This window comes from Liolophura sinensis, chromosome 12 (genome assembly GCF_032854445.1).
Source record: "Liolophura sinensis isolate JHLJ2023 chromosome 12, CUHK_Ljap_v2, whole genome shotgun sequence".
NCBI lineage: Eukaryota > Metazoa > Mollusca > Polyplacophora > Chitonida > Chitonidae > Liolophura > Liolophura sinensis.
The window spans coordinates 9,783,695-9,800,844 of NC_088306.1; the positions used below are offsets into that span (position 1 = coordinate 9,783,695).

Genomic DNA, 17,150 nt, shown 5'->3' on the forward strand with positions numbered 1-17,150 from the left:
GATTCCTTATTCAGATGGGAGAAAGTCCGGATCTTGGCTTCTGCAAAATTATTGCATTCATCAACACATTCTTTGGTAAGTTGCATGCATTTTCCATGTGTCAAAAGCCACGGTCTAAAGAGGCGATTAAAAGGTTCCATTGGCGAAGTAAACCGTTACAACACTGTGAGATCACAATAATCAAACGGGGCCTCCATGGCCCAGTGGTTTAGCGTAATGACCTAGAAGCTTCTCACCAATGTGGTCGCTGTGAGTTCAAGTCCAGCTCATGCTGGCTTCCATTCCGGCCAGCAACATGCGAATGCACGGGGGTTTCCCCCGGGCTCTGCCAGGTTTCCTCCCACCATAGTGCTGGCCACGGTCGTATGGCATAAAACTTCAATCAAATAAATATAAATAAATATAATCTTCCTACATCATGAGGATGTGATGTGAAGTGCACTTAGCTTATGACTACTTATCACTAGGTATGTTCCATGAAACCTTCCCCTGTAGCTTAACTGCGACCTGGGTGTTTCCATGGAGATCTGCTCCATTTTCTTCGCTCATGAAACGGCCTTCAGTGATATGGGTAATCTATCCATGTAAAAAAACCACGTTTTAATATTGAATATGGCGTAAAACACCAGTCAACTAAATAAATAAATAAATCATTAATCAAACTTTCACCGCCATTCTTCTGAAGGATTACTGCAGGATGTCTGAAAGTTATAATGAGCCGTTGTAAATAAACTTGTACCCTCTTTCAACAGTAATAGTCTGCGTGTTAAATTGACAGCGGACGTTAAACGGTGTAGGAACAGTCCCTACTGGGATTCATTCTCGCCATGCGAGATTAAACATTGCGTTTGATTTTTTTAAAATTTATTTTGAATGTCATTTTACGCCGTACTCAACAATATTTCATACCACGGCGACCGCCATTATTGTGGGTGGAAACCGGGTAGAGCCCTGGGGAAACCCAAGACCACCCAAGGTTGCTGCCCCAGAGGAAGCTAGCATGAGCTGAACTTGAACTCAGTAGCGAATGGCATTGGTGAGAGGCTCCTGGGTCATTGTGCCGCGATAGGAAAGATAACTCACCTAGGACATTGAGGTCCCAAAAAATTGTGATTTGTGGCAGTATATGGAACTACACACACACACATACACACACACACACACACACATATACATATTCATGTGGAGCTAAGTAGTCCCTGCTGTTTTAGACTGGGGCATGCTGCTGTGGGTGATCGCTGTGGCCTCCAGACTCTGCTTGGCCATTTTTCGCAGAAGTAAAGCCGGCCGATTTGAGTGGTGAGTATTAAGATGTAAGTTTACAGATATCTGGATTCTGTGGTTAAAAATTCTGTGGTTACAAACGTTGAAAAGTCCCATGTATGCGATTACTATTTTACTGCGCCATGGAGAAAATCACTTTAAAAGAACAGGCAATAAACAATATAACTTATTTCCGAAGAGGGTTGAACACAGACCTAAATGGCCACGGTCACGTGGTTAACAGGCAAAATAGGGTTCGGATGACGTAAGCGGAAGCAGTTGCAGCTCTGGTTAGAGAAGTAAGTCGCGCCTGATTGGTTAAATTGATGAGATTTAACACTTTCCCTGGTCTCAATGTGTATCCATGTGATCTGCTACAACACAAAAACAAAAGCTTCGGCTTTGTAAACTTCCCGTGGGACACTTTATCGATGCATGGTTGTATACATTTGGTTTGTGTTGTGTTTTCTTTTAAGTTGGTCGCTGCATGCGATAATGATAATTTCCCAAAAAGGAAGTCTCCAGAGGATGTTCTAGAAACTATAATTATTCAAATGGGTAAATATACTGAAATAAATATTTATTTATTTGATTTGTGTTTTACGCCGTACTGAAGAATATTTCACCTATACGATGGCGGCCAGCATTATGGTGGGTGGAAACCGTGCAGATCAAGGCGGAAACCACGACCATCCGTAGGTTGCTGCAAGACCTTCCCACTTATGCTGAAATAAATAGACTCAAATATTAATACCAGTTATTTTTTAATACAAAAACGAACCGAAGACTAATCCCGTTGAATGCCATTAAGACCAGAAAATATATCATTTATTTCTTTAAACTTTACCAATAACCCTCGACCTTCCTGTCGTCGTGAGAGTCAAATATGGGTATGTGTTTCAGGGCCTATCATTGCGTCATTTGGCCGGTGTCTTTGACCGTTAGTCTGTTGCCATTTACGGAAATTCAGGGGTCTGGTGGTAAGTATCTGTTGCACGTGTGCAGTTTTACTGCAGACATTTTTTTGGACATGGCCTATTTAAATTAAGTTTCTAAAGCTCAACAATTTTCAAGGCATAAAGCTACGCGTGTAAGCGTCGCATCTGTTAACTGTACTGCAATAGTTCCGCACAAGCCAAGCTGAAATCAGCAATTTAACTAATACAAAGATTAGCAATGGATTTCTGGTATCGGATGCATGTCGTTCATTTGAGTGACAAGCAAAACCAAAATCCTCCTGACTCTCCCGATCTTATGTCCAAGTTCGCGCACGTGGATGATTTTTGAGCTTGTTGTAAAACACCAGATAAATAAATCTCATCATAAATGACATAAACAAATACCATGACGCATCAACGCGTTCGTCAATTATTGATCATCGATCGATCATTATTGGGTTAACATTCGTCAAACAGAACAGAGAAAAATATACAGATGCATAAAAGAGACTAAGACACACATAAATATAGCAGTCAGAGTGAAGACAATTATAAGGAAATATGACAAACGTATGTGAAACCGATCTCCGTTGTATTTGAGTGAAATGTTGATGAAAGCGACGTGAAGTACTAACCAGTTGATGGAATAAATAACTCAATAAAAATCAGATGAAAATCAAATGTGCTTTTGTTTCTTTTTATTTCAGCTGGATCGTCCATGACGTGAGCTGGAGAATGGGCGTGTAAGTATTGATCTATACTGAACAATGGTGAGTTACTGGTCGCCACCTATTTATTTATTTCAATCGTGTTCTGCGTCGGACACAAGAATATTTTCCTTCTAAGACGGTGGTCACCTTTGTGACAGTTACATTCCTCGCCGACATAGATGACCTGACAATATGAACGGGAATAGTAGAACCATATGTTATGTATGAAGTTAAGGTTTTGTTCTTTGGGGGGTTTTTTTGTTGCTTATTTGCCTGCCTTCTAATCTTTACTTCACGAAAACAAACTTATGGACCGCTGGATTTGGATGAATGCTTGACCTTAATTGAGCCTTGGGCTTTTTGCTAATCATCAATCTATTAATTAAAAGTAAGTGGCGATCCGGCACCAAGAAATTCTTTAAACGATTCTTAAATATTAATGTACGTCAGCAATTATACGAGAAAAGCTATGCAGGGTTATGCAAACATGCATCCACTCAACCACACACCCACTCATCTTGCCTCTATCTATCCACTACAAATTTTCCCACTCATTCATGCGCCACCCAATATTCCAAGTGAACCATTAACTCACCCATATTCCCACCCACCCACCCACTCACCCATATTCCAACACAAACTTCCACTTGCCCATATATTTCCACCACTTATAACCATCCAGTTACAGATATTCCCCTCAAACCACCGACTTACAGCTTTTCCCACCATCTATGCACCGACCCAGTATTCCCACCCACCAATGCACACGTATATGCCCACTCATCCATCTACCCATCCATCTACCCATCCATAATCCCACTCATACGTTGGCTCGTGTCATTCTCAGGTGGTATGGCCCCATGTTTTGCGTGACTATCGGCTTATCCATTCTGTACATTGGCATCGTTATGAAGATTCGCTCTATGGTAAGTTTGACTGCAGTTCCGATTTATACCATGATGGAACTCATTCATCTATTCAGTGGAGAACCTTTATGCATTTTGGTCCAGGTTTTTGGTTTGGTGTTGTTTACTCCCCCCTCCACCCTCCACCCCAATAGAGCATTTCTTTATGTACATGTATACAACTAAAATACCTATATATATTGTAGCGGTAATTTATTACGCGGTAATGTGTAGAGACGCCAAATGTTGGCGCCAACCTAACTTGTCTGCACTACTGAGTGTCAGTTTATGCTGTTACTCATTTACTGCAATTGTTCAGAAGCTTCAAAACAGTAGTTTCACGTCGACTAAAATCTTTGAACGCATTATTTATAAGTCAAAAAATCCATGAACTGATCAATCTATTGTATTTGTTACAGCTCAACATCTGGCGCGAAACTCTTACTCCCGAAGTAGACAAGGTAGGATTAGCGTCCCCAATTGACTACCTTGTTATTTTGCGTGTTGGTTGATGGAATGAGTCAGTAAGTGCTTGGGGTTTAACGTTGTACTTAACAATTTTGCAGTCATAAGACGACGAAGGAATCATTAGAGTGTATGTAATGTGCCTCCTTGTTGCTGGACGGATTTTCCATCGCTCTTTTATCTAGTGCTGCTTCACTGATACGCCTTACCAAAGGCAATTAAGACGCCCCGCCCGAGCCATTATACAGATACGGGTCAAATGTCGTTGCACTATCCCCTTCATGCTGAACGTCAAGGGAGGAAGTTACAACGTCCTCTTTTAAAGTCTAGGTGTGACTCGATCAAGGATTGATCCTGGATCTACCGTCCCGAAGTGGACCATTATGTATGCTTGGGATTTTACGCCATACTTAGCAGCTTTACGACGAGGAGTCATTATGTGTGTGTGTGCATATACCTTGTCTTCTTGTTGCATTCCACCAACGTACTGCCGCCAATGAAGTATCACACCGAAGACACCAGACATGACACCCCACTCAGTCACATTATACGCTTGTTTTCTTGCTCTAACTTCTCAGTACTGAGCGCCAAGTGAGGCAGTAACAAGTACCATTTTTAGTCTGACCCAACACGGATTTTATCCAGGGGTGGACGCTCGCCACCGAAGAAGTGATTTGCAAAGATGTTTATATACTAGATGTTTAGTTAAAGAGATTGATGGGTATTGATTTGAGATTGATAATTCCGTTTTGAATTGGAGAAACAGTTGTGTACTCCTGGTGAACAAAACCTTTGAGCCTCTGTGCTCGTGACTGGTAATAATTTAATTATGAAATACGCAGAGTATAGATTCTTGAAAACACATGCGGTTTGGGTGTCTTCTTAATTAATCTCTTTAAATTATCATCCGCTCTGAATTATCATTATAATGTTTAACTTTTTCCAGAAATCGTTGAAGGGAGAAGTTCTTCCGCTGTTGTTTTACCCACTTGTTTACATCATATTATACATCATACCCATAGTTAACAGGTGAGCCTCATTGAAGTTATTCGAACCTAAAGTGTGTTAAAGTAAAACAAAGGTAAAATATTAAGTACGGCTCATCATACAGACAACTGAAAACTATGCGTTAAAATATTTTCATTTAGTTTTTCAGATTTTTTTAAGAATGTTGAAATTAAGTCATTCAAAGATTTGAAAGCTATGGTGGGATTTATGAGCCATACTGACGGTATCTAAAAACGCTGACGTCACATCGCCTTTTTTCCTGATGTTCACCAGAAGGGAGGAATTTTTGGGACATTATTTCAGTAATCTTTCACGCATGGCTAAAAAGAATTATTCTAACATTCAGTGTCGTTATTAGAGTTGAAAAATTCCTGTGAGTCAGGCGTCAGAGCCCACCTTAGAATATAAATGTTTGAACATATTTAACTCTCTTCACGGAATTTTAAAAAAATAACTGATTGTATGTTTATGTGTAGTATTAACTGGTCTATTTGGTGATGCCTACTTTGATTTTTAGAGGTCTTTGCGATGTTTCGATAAGACCGTGTGTATACATATATATAAAGCTTCCCATTGTCTTTAAAAAGTTAGCTCGTCCATTTATCCTGTATCCATTATGGATATTCAAGGAAAAGAATTAAATCATTATTTTCCTAAATGTCTCAGTGGTGTGTCTGTTTTGACATAGAATCCACAACGCCATGTATCCCAAGGACCCAGAGTTCGAACTGGTTGTCCTCGCTGCGATCTCAGCCACGTCATTAGGTAAGTCGGCTATAGTCGCCACTCTTCGGTACTTTTCTGTTCTAATGGTTTGGTTTGACGTTTAAGCTTTCCGATTGGTTGCCTTATATTGATTTACTTATTGAATGTTTTAACGCCATACTGGAGACTTTTCACTTATACGATGACGCACAGTCCTACCAGCGGAAGATACAGGAATGACCGGTGCAAACCACTCATCTTTGGCAAGTATCGTGCGAACTTTGCCACGTGTGACATACATTATATTGACCTGTGTAAGAGTGGTGTGGATCGTTTTATTTCTCCGGGGCCCCGAGAACAATGAAAGTGGGCATAGGCGGGGAGGGGAGAATTCCTTGTCCGAGAATGGGACTGAAGCCACATCCCGGCCGACCTTGATATAGCAAGTGTCTTGATTAACCTCCGGTTCCTCGTCCCTTGCTTGTCCGACAAGTTTATGTGTAAAGGCATCAGATATTCGGGAAAAAATTAGGGGTATATCTGGAATTTACATTTAATCTTTGCACAAAAATTGAGAGATTTAAGGCAGATATTTAGTCTATGGCGATATTAGACATGAAAAGATTTTGGAATTTTTAAGATTCTAAGAGAATACTGGGAATTGCCTGACGAAATGAGGTTTAAAATCTTTAGAAATTTTTTTAGGGTGATTTGGCGATTTTAAGGGATGTATATAATGTGAGGTATTGTGCTATTATGAGAAACACCGGTATTTTAAGTAGTTAAGTGTTTTGTCGTAGTAGGAGAATATTTCCATTCACGCTGATAAGCTTCAGCGAATACTCTGACAATTCCAACAATTAAACAGAAGGCGATACAGGATTCCATATTTTTTATTTTTTAAAAACATTCTCAAGAATTTTGAAATCCGTACTCCGCGTTGAGTGCACAGTTCCATAAATACAAAAACTCAATCTATTAGGAAGATTTAATTCGTTTATTTCTTTATTTGTTTGGTGTTTTACGCCGTGCTCAAGAATATTTCATTTATACGACAGCGGCTACCATTATGGTGGGAGGAATCCGTGCAGAGCCTTGGGAGAAACCCGCGACCATCCGCAAGATGCGGCCAGACCTTCCTACGAACGACCTGAAAGGAGCAGATTCAATTACCTGTTGATCTATTAAAATGTCGTTTTTGTAGGTGCTGCAAATTCGTTGATATACGGCCTGGACAAGGAAACTCTAGGAAAACTGACATTGCGGGAAATAAAGGTGCATGGTTTTAAAACTCTCGTGATACAAGTTTGCAAGTTATGTAACAGCCACAGTATATAAAACAAGTGTTTGACGTAACTGATTCTCTCTGTACATTAAGAGGCCTCGATGGTAAAGCCCTTGTTTGCTGCGACCACCAGGCCCTTGCAGTCGCGTGCTCGAATCTAGCTCTCGCAGACTCAGCTATGGTTTTATGTCAAGTGGTTTGACAGGTAGGCCTACGTGATTTGGTTTCCCTCACATATAAGCCTGACACCTGTCAAGCACCTGAAAAAATTCTTGAGTACAGCATATAACACCAATCTATCAAATCCAATCAATCTGAAGTATATCTGATCAATACATCACTCAGTCAAATCAATCAACCAACCATTTATCTTCTGCAGAATGCATGGCTCAGTCATTTCCCACCTAAAGCCAAGGCGGGAGAATACAGTACAGAGAGCAAGACCGGTGACTCTCAGACCGAGGCGAAAAAAGCATACAGCGACACCATGTCATCGGGAGCCTCCCAGACAGAGGTCAAACTGCAGTACAGCATGGAGATCTACTCAGTGTCTGCTCAGTGTGACGGCAGCACGGCGTCAGACAAAATGCCGTCCAGGCGTCAGGCATCAAATCTCCCATAGCGACATCAGGATAGGGCGTTGCCTCAGATCTGAATTCCGCCATGTTGGGAGTGACGTGAAGAGGCATACTCCTTTCAGCGCATGCGCCGTTCTCAATATTTGCATTACATCACTGCCACCGCAAGACAAGCTTGTCCTTCGGAGTCTGTAGGTCTCATGTAGGCTTGTTTCGTGTCCTTGCGCGGACCAACTTAATAAGTAATTAAATTGTTTCAGGTATTGGTTGGAAACATGTTGTGGATACTTTTGATAAATAGAGATAATTAGAGGTTGAGACAGAGATGTTTGTGTTTTCTGACATCACTTCCTGCATGTCTCATCACAGTGACCCCAGTGACCTTGGCGTTGTTCAAGATTGATTTCTGTGCAGAGTTTGTTCATGGTGGCAGTGATTTAATGGGGATGTTTGAGAGCGGCGCATGCGCTGTAACTGGTATGGTGAGGACGTGGTCTAAGACTCAGTCAGAAGCAGCCGCATCAGTTTTGACGTCAAAACCAACCGCATCAGTTTTGACGTCTAAACCAACCGCATCAGTTTTGACGTCCAGGGGTCCAGGGGTCCAGGTCGAAGCTCTCTAGTCTCTGGCGTATCTGAGGAAAGCGAAACTACGGTAAATTGATAGACAAGTCCATTCCGGTTGAATGTTTCTAACCTATGTGGTCAAATAATAAAATATACGGCCTTAATTGCTCAGATTGTTAAAACACTATCTAACATGGACTAACAAACCCTTTGATATGTCGTACATTCGAATCCAGCTGTTGCTGCTTCGATTGTGGATTTGTCGATCAGGATTTATTGGATTACCTAGCGAATGTTGGTAGTTTCCTCCGCCCAAAAAGCTGATTTCCGTCGTATAAGTGAACAATTCTAGAGTAAAACACCAATCAAATGGATAAAGAAACGCTCAAATAGGAATCAATTGCTGTTGAAGGGATATAAATCCACCTTGTTTAACACCGTTCTTAACAAGACACGAATGTAAAATGAACAAACATTCTCTCCATTCCGCCCAAAACAAAGTTTTAACCAACAAAGAAGGGACAAGGCGAATGACAACCTTGTTTCCTTTAGTCGTGAAAAGTAGCTTACAAAGCATTCACTTCAACGTGACCGAGCTATGGGTAGACCATGAAAGGCATACACATTGTGCACCTGGTAGGCCTACTTAATGTAAAGGGGTACACCCCATTAGCACAACCACTCCCTCACCACCCCACCTACCCACGCACACAAATATCTATGCATATCTGTAAAATAACAGCAATGATTTTTTTTCATATACCTGTTAAAAGTTTCAAAACTACAATTTCTTATCGCGATACAAAGGAAGTTTAATAGTATGCTTGTTTGTAGTTTACAAAGCTGCATATTTGCCTGTAGTCTATACATGTAACTGTGACAATGGTCTAAAAATATACTGAGCAAAAAGGCTGGATAGTTGACAATATCGCCTTGCAGAGAGACCAAACTTTCTGGAACTCAAAATGACCAGCAAGTAATTTTTGCATTTTTTTTACTTGTATTTATTTTAATTCAAATCCTCGCTCTCAAGTCGGGACCGGTAGATCCAGGATCAATCCTTGATCGAGTCACACCTAAGACTTTAAAAGAGGAAGTTGTAACTTCCTCGCTTGGCGTTCAGCATGAAGGGGATAGTGCAACGACTGGTTGACCCGTATCTGTATAATGGCTCGGGCGGGGCGTCTTAATTGCCTTCGGTAAGTCGTCTTAGTGAAGCAGCACTAAATAAAAGAGCGGTGGAAATCCGTCCAGCAACAAGGAGGCACATTACACGTACATGCACCCTAATGATTCCTTCGTCGTCATATGACTGAAAAATTGTTGAGTACGACGTTAAACCCCAAGCACTCACTCACTCACTCGCTCTCAAGGATTTCAGCCTACTGAATTGGCACATAAATATTGAAGGATGCTCATGTGACAGAGCACGTATATTCGTCCAATCAGAATAATGTGATTTGTCCCCATTAAATCCGGATGTGAGTGGGAAGTGTCAGCGGAAAGCCTTCAGTACCATAAACTTCTCGTCACCTATTCTACAACATAAGCGTAACGAATCATATTCCAGTTTAATAAAGAATTTTAGGGAATATGGCGATATTTTTAAGGCGAATGCAATTTTGTACGACCTCATAAAATAGGAACCGTTAAGTGTCGAATGTTCAAATACACGAGCATGGAGAGCAAAATTAAATCAGCGAGGACAGTGTAATAATTTGCAAATGGCTTCAAACATTACCTTGCCCATGATGCAAGCAATGTCCTAACATGTGGTCCTCCTGCATGTCGTAACAGTTGACTTCATAATTCAGTTTTTAGTCGGTTTCTCTTGCGATGATGTACATAGTTGAATCCTTAAAAGGCATTTTAAGATTATTGTATTATGATTTTCTCCTATGTTAGATGATTTAATTATTCGCTCATACATTTGTTCATTCACTCTACATTCATTCACTGTACATAATGCTATTTTTTACTCCAAGTACAGGTAGCTTATACTTTTATTTATTTTAAAGGCTATATATTCCTAGATAATAATAGACTTATTTTAACCGTTTAAATAAAGGTTTAACGATTTAAACCTGTGAACACGTATCATATCATTTTGGTGAGGAGTATGATTACACTAATATATATGTTGTATATGTATATATACAGCAAATCAGCCTTATTTGGTTGCCTGATTTATTGTAATTTTTTTGCATGTGCCGTAACATGTTACACTTTACATTCCAGTTTAGTAACAGTACATTTTGAAACAATCATTTTTTGTCTTTGTTGTTGTCTTTGTTTGCGTATGCAGATACCCCATGTTTTCTCGGCAGTATTCTTGTCGATCAAGACCACCTTGTTCTGCAGTAATTTTTCAAACTGTCTCACCCTAACTGAAGTAAGTAACATGAAGTAAACTAAGCCTTTTCCCTTGCGAGATTACGAAGAGAGCCAGAATTAAATTTCCGTCGTTGTTTGTTCCAAATGACGCATATCTGTTAAACTGTATCTTGAAGCATTACACTAAAACAACTGGTCCTTAGTCCGGCCGACTGAATAAAACTGGCTCCTTGGCTCAAATGTAATGCTCGTAACCTTCCTGCATAATAGACGACATGAAATACAGCCGGTCCACTGTCTCTACCACAGATGGTTTGACCATCTGGATCATGTGAAGACATTGGGAGTTGAATGAAATAATTATATGGGCTCTGAATCTTGGTTCATTTTGCTCTGGCATTTTGTTCCACAGTAAATCATGAAACAGCGACATGCAAATTTGTAATCTCTCTTATTTCCTTTCATTGTCTTCACTGTGCTCATTGTGTTCTGAATTGTTTGTATTTAATAAGATTTCAACAAAAAACTGATGGCCACACCAAGCTGTCACACTATATCGATAATCCTGGAAGAGGGCAAATGGGGGTTGAAGAACTCGTTTATCTCCCTTCCAGTGAATTAACTTGTCCAATCAAAGGTTGGACTGTTGTTGTTGTATACCCTTTGACAAAACTGGATCAGACAAGTTGTTTTCAGCAGCTCTACAGTTTCTTGACGGACCTAGTATATCTATGGTAAGGGCAGAGCTTTATTGAATACAAGGAGTTTCAGTAATGCTTTCGTCGAAGAATACTACCACAAGTTCTTATATGCTTAAATATGTGTTTAAATCGAAGATTTCACTTCAGAATTCTGCGTCAGATACATGTTCAAGAAAATCTCAGGAGCTATAACTAGGTTACGATGATACATAAAGGCCCTCTGACGACCATCAGAGTTTACTACAGTCCTATGCGATACGGTGATTCCAGAGGGCTTATATTGCCGCTGAAGGTTTTACGTATGGATCAAACTATTTCTTTTTGCTAAGTTTGCTGACTATTGCTTTTAGGTGCCCGCCCACGTATTGTTTATGAGTGCCCAATGGCTAGCTTACCTGTCCAGCTTATCTGTTCTCGCAGCGTTCTCGCAGCGTAGCTTAACTACCTATCCAATGCGTTGTTCACGCTCCCAGCTTACACGTCCAACGCGTCGCTCACGCGCCTAGCTTACCTGTCCAATGCGACGTTCTCGCTCCTAGGTTGCCTGTCCGAGGCAGCGTTCTCGCTCCTAGCCTAGCTGTCTCAGACAACGTTCTCATTCCCAGCTTACCTGTCCAATGCGACGTTCTTGTTCCTAGCTATGCTATCTAAAACGACCTTCCCACTCTTAGCCTAGTTGTCTAAGGCCTTCTCACTCCTAGTTTACTCTTTAAGGCGATGTCTTTGCATCTAGTATAACTGTCTAAAGCGACGTTCTCGCCCCTAGCTTAGCCGTCTGAGGCAACTTCTCGCTCCTAGCTTAGCTAAGAAGGCGTTCTCACTCCCAGCTTAGCTAAGAAAGCGTTCTCACTCCCAGCTAAGCTGTCTAAGGCGACGTTCTCACTCCCAGTTTGGCTGTCTAAGGCGACGTTCTCACTCCTAGCTTAGCTGTCTAAGACGACTTTCTCATTCCTAGCTTACCTGTCTAGGATGACGTGGCACCGGCTTTCCGTACATTATCCCGCGGGATCATTACGACGGGAAATGTTCTTGACCCACGTGTATGACTGTTGCTGCCTTGATTGGCGCTCAGCACGGAGATCATGAAAACCGGACTGGTTTGCCCGGTGTCAGGTCAATTTGACTGGGTATGGTGTCATGCCTGGTGTCTTAGGCATGATACTTCAGTTAAGGCAGCACTTTGACGCCATGGACTCACTATATGCACACACACCTGATGACTCCCATCATCGTATGACTGAAAACCTGTTAAGTACGGCGTAAAACCTTAAGCATACATGCAAAACACATGCATACGTTTATGACTGTCCACCGTACTGAGAATGAAAGTACGGCATGATGGATACCGTGCACAACTTCAGATCATGAACCAGAGTGAGTGAGTGCTTGGGGTTTAACACCGTACTTAACAATTTTTCAGTCATATGACGACGAAGGAATCATTAGGGTGCATGTACGTGTAATGTGCCTCCTTGTTACAGGACGGATTTCCACCCCTTTTTATTTAGTGCTGCTTCACTGAGACGACTTACCGAAGGCAAGTAAGCTGCCCTGCCTGAGCCATTATACTGATACAGGTCAACCAGTCGTTGCACTATCCCCTTTATGCTGAACGCCAAGCGAGGAAGTTACAACTTCCTCTTTTAAAGTCTTAGGTGTGACTCGACCCAGGATTGATCCTGGATCTACCGGTCCCGAAGCGGACGCTCTAGATCATCAACCATTTGAGTCACACGGTGGGAGGCCGACAAAAGAGTCCTTCAGTTAGAAGTTACAAGATGAAACTTGTAATTTCTAACTTCAAATTATAATTAGTTTACCTATTCTAGTTTGAAGTAACAAGCTAAACTTGTAATTTCTAACTAAAGGAGTCTGATAGCTTTGATTCAAACACAAAAATGTGTGGATATGTTCATATCTACACATATAAGTAAGTGATTCTACATTTACTATTTACCCTGTCATCTGAACCGTCTGCCTGGATCAAACATCGGGTGGGGTCATACCAAGGACTTTAAAAATGGTACTTATTACTGCTTCGCTTGGCGCTCAGTACTGAGAGGTTAGTCAGGACTGGAAACTGGAAAGGAAACAGGACTGGTTTTCCCCGTGTCAATATAATTTCATTGGGTGTGGGTGTCATGTCTGGTGTCTTAGGCATGATATTTCAGTGGCAGCAGCACTTTGGCGGCATGGACTCGCCCTTTCACAAGAAGACAATATAGGTACTCACACCTAGTGACCTACAGCCTTGAGTTCGGAATAATGGTGTGCGTTTTCCCGCGCATTGGTGCCTTGGTTCCTTGAATTCACCATTATTTGTTTCTTTACTACTTTGCTTGTTTGGGATTCATCGTCTCTTTCATTATTTTGGTCATATCACGACGTGGGGCCTCCAAGACCGAAGGGTTAGCACGCCAGCGCAATAACCCAAGAGCCTCCAACCAATGCGGTCGCTGTGAATTCAAGTCCAGTTCTTGTTGACTTTCTCTCCGGTCGTAAGTGGGAAGGTTTGCCAGCAACCTGCGTATGGGCTTGGGTTTTCCCCCGGGCTCTGACAAGTTTCTTCCCACCATAATGCTCGCCGCCATCGAATAAGTGAAAGTACGGCGTAAAACAATAAAAATAAAACATATCACCACATTGCCTCCTTGTAGCCGTCTTCCTACCGGCAAAGTCGATAGCTACTATCATTATCGGAACACGTCGATTCAAATTTGCTGTTAACGATATGCATGTCAAAACGAGGCTCATGAAACATCACTTTACAATATCCCATGAAAACACATAGAGTGGGAAAGAGAAAAATCTCTCTTCGGGCACTCGTTAATTTTATCTCGAAAGTTCGCCACACATGTAGATCCTTATAACAAATGCGGTATTATTCTGATATCAAGTCATTAACACGTGGTACATATACCGCCTAATATGTAAGCCAGTACAAGTAATTTACCAAAACACACAGAAAACTTCTAATATATTTTTAATACATTTCCCGAGACCTTTTTTCTGGAGCGGTATTTTTTTCTCTTTTTGATTTATTTACTTACGTTTTGGTTTTCTGTTATCGCACATGTACCATTGCTTTGTGCCATCGTGCCATCGTGTCATCGTGCCATATCATCGTGCCATCGCTTCGCGGGGATGGATTATCACCACTTGATCAATAACTTGATTAAATAAAGAAAAAAAGATGTGTGAAATACATGTGGAAGTGAGTGTAATGTTTGTGAAATGTTACCTTTTCTGTTCCTTAAACTGACACCACCGTAAGTAAATTAAATAATAACTATTATCACTGAAATTCAAACAAAATTTACCAGAACTTGTTCTGTTCCTGAAAATGAAACCAGTGTTGTTTGTTTATTCACCAATATAATATACAAAACATAAGATTCACATAAACATATAGAAACATACTGGCGGGAATAAAGCTCCATGGAGCTTGCTCTATCCAATTAACATACAATTTGTATATAATACAGGCATGTGAACTATGGCGATTATAAACATCGTGATTATCTGTTCCTGTGAAAAGAGTAAATAAATAAATAATATATACAGGTGCTGTATATAGTAACGACTATCAGGTATATTATTGTGTGTTAGACTAAACGGAGAATAAGTGCCAGCATATACGATTTCAGTTTAGATTTGAATAAGGAAATTGACTGGATATTGCGTAAGTATGAAGGCAGTTTGTTTCATTCTCGAGGGCCAGCTACTTTAAGTGAACGATAGGACAGATTACTTTTACAGGGGGTTCGATACAGATCTAATGGCCGATGTGTTATGCCAAAGTAACGTACGTCAATGTTTTTAATAATGTAATTATTAAAGCTAGGTGGTAGTACTTCGGGGTGATAAAAAAATTTATGCATTATCATACTAGTAGAAAAAATGTTCAGTTAAGATAAGGACAGAATTTCAAGGGTACAAAAAAGTGAATTAAGTTAATGTAAGTTAATCAAATAATAATTATTATTATAACGTAATAGTTAAGAAATAGGAATCAATAATTTATAGGTAATACATTGTTTTATATTTTACTCAGATCTATTAGACTTGTCGGTCGACTTCTTGCTTACCGCGAAACTCATGAGACACGTGATGAAGATGCCTCGACGAAACATTCACAGGATTCATGTTTCCGACAACTGTTTCCGGATATGCCTGCGAGCATGCGCATGGATGATACTCACGACCATATTTCTGACGTCCCTTCTGTCGCGGGTTGTTCAAAGGCTCGAACTAGGGGAAGGTAAGATTAAATGGCAGAGTTAACAAAAACCAAAGTGGAATTTGTCATAAACGTAGCAATGCTTACCATGACCAATGTTCGATTTACAAAATTTCACGCCTGTGTTAAGGTGAATGTGTTGTGGTATTTGATACATATATTTATTTATTTCTTTCATTGGTGTTTTACGCCCTACACAAGAATATTTCACTTATAGGTCGGCGGGTATTTGATTCAGAACGTTATAATCATGGATAGCAGTGTAACCTTGGAATCTCACTGAAGAGAGTACCTGGAAAAACACACTGGCTGATTTGCCGAAAACACAGGCACTCGAACCCAGTATGTATATATATATATATATATATATATATATATATATATATATATATATATATATATATATATATATATATATATATATATATATATATATATACCTTCCCGGGGCCTCCGTGGCCGAAGGGGTCAGCACGCCAGCGCGGCACATTGACCCAGTAACCTCTCACCAATGCGGTCGCTGTGAGTTCAGCCCATGCTGGCTTCCTCTTCGACGGGAAGGTCTGTCAGTATCCCGCGGATGGACCGGACTCTGCCCCAGTTTCCTCCCATCATAATGCTGACCCCCGTCGTTTAAATGAAAAAATTACCAATCAAATAAATAAATATACAAGCCTCTTATATATAAGGAAAGAAGTTTGCTCATTCGTCTTGTCTTTACCTGTATTCAACAGATCAAGCAAGAGGAACAGTTGTCAAAAGGAGGAATGCGCAGGTGCGTTTTCAGTAGGAATTATCTCATTTTATGACACGCATGGTATGACATCTCAAACTCCAGTGGTTTTCATTTGCCGGTCCACACTGCATCGAATGTGTCATCTAGTGCGTCAAGTAAAAACACTTAAATGAGTTTGACAAATGTACTACGATAAGTTTTGCTCTGCGTGTCCGCAGTTGTTCGCCATACCTGTTGAATTGTGCAATCCACCCGGTAGCGACTTTTTGTCTTTTCTCTTTTTTCCCCTGTTTATAAGTTTTGAACAGTTACAACTTTCTGCCACACTTCCATGCTCCTCTCCGTCTTCGAATCCACTTCAGTCCACATTATTGGTTAATGCCACTTGTTTTCCTTTGAGATAAATGGTATCCACCAGTTCAAGGGAGAACAACGCTAGAATTATTTTCTTGATGGTAACTTTCATACGCCTGGATCATGACAAAGATTTCACTAGAACAATCATACATAGACGATGTTATGAGGATCATAGATCAACGTCACAGTTTTTACACATGCGCATCATCATCTGATATTCTCGGGTTTAATAGGTCGACATTAGTGAGTTTGGCTTATCATTAAGAAAAAAAAATTAGAAATATACCCGTGCCTTTAACCAAAGCGTTGGAGAGGAGACTAGATAAAACAGGCCAACAGAGGGACACCTTGATTCCAT

General features: G+C 40.6%; 1 protein-coding gene across 1 annotated transcript; it reads left to right on the forward strand.

Annotated features, from left to right (window-relative positions):
- The first annotated feature begins 2,219 nt into the window (after nucleotides 1-2,219).
- Nucleotides 2,220-10,536, forward strand: LOC135479464 (uncharacterized). Its single transcript, XM_064759307.1, has 8 exons — nucleotides 2,220-2,243; nucleotides 2,909-2,944; nucleotides 3,759-3,837; nucleotides 4,236-4,277; nucleotides 5,228-5,310; nucleotides 5,978-6,054; nucleotides 7,199-7,269; nucleotides 7,659-10,536. The coding sequence occupies exons 2-8, from the start codon at nucleotides 2,937-2,939 to the stop codon at nucleotides 7,899-7,901; spliced, it is 603 nt and encodes a 200-aa protein (XP_064615377.1). The 5' UTR covers nucleotides 2,220-2,243; nucleotides 2,909-2,936; the 3' UTR covers nucleotides 7,902-10,536.
- Nucleotides 10,537-17,150: the final 6,614 nt, after the last annotated feature.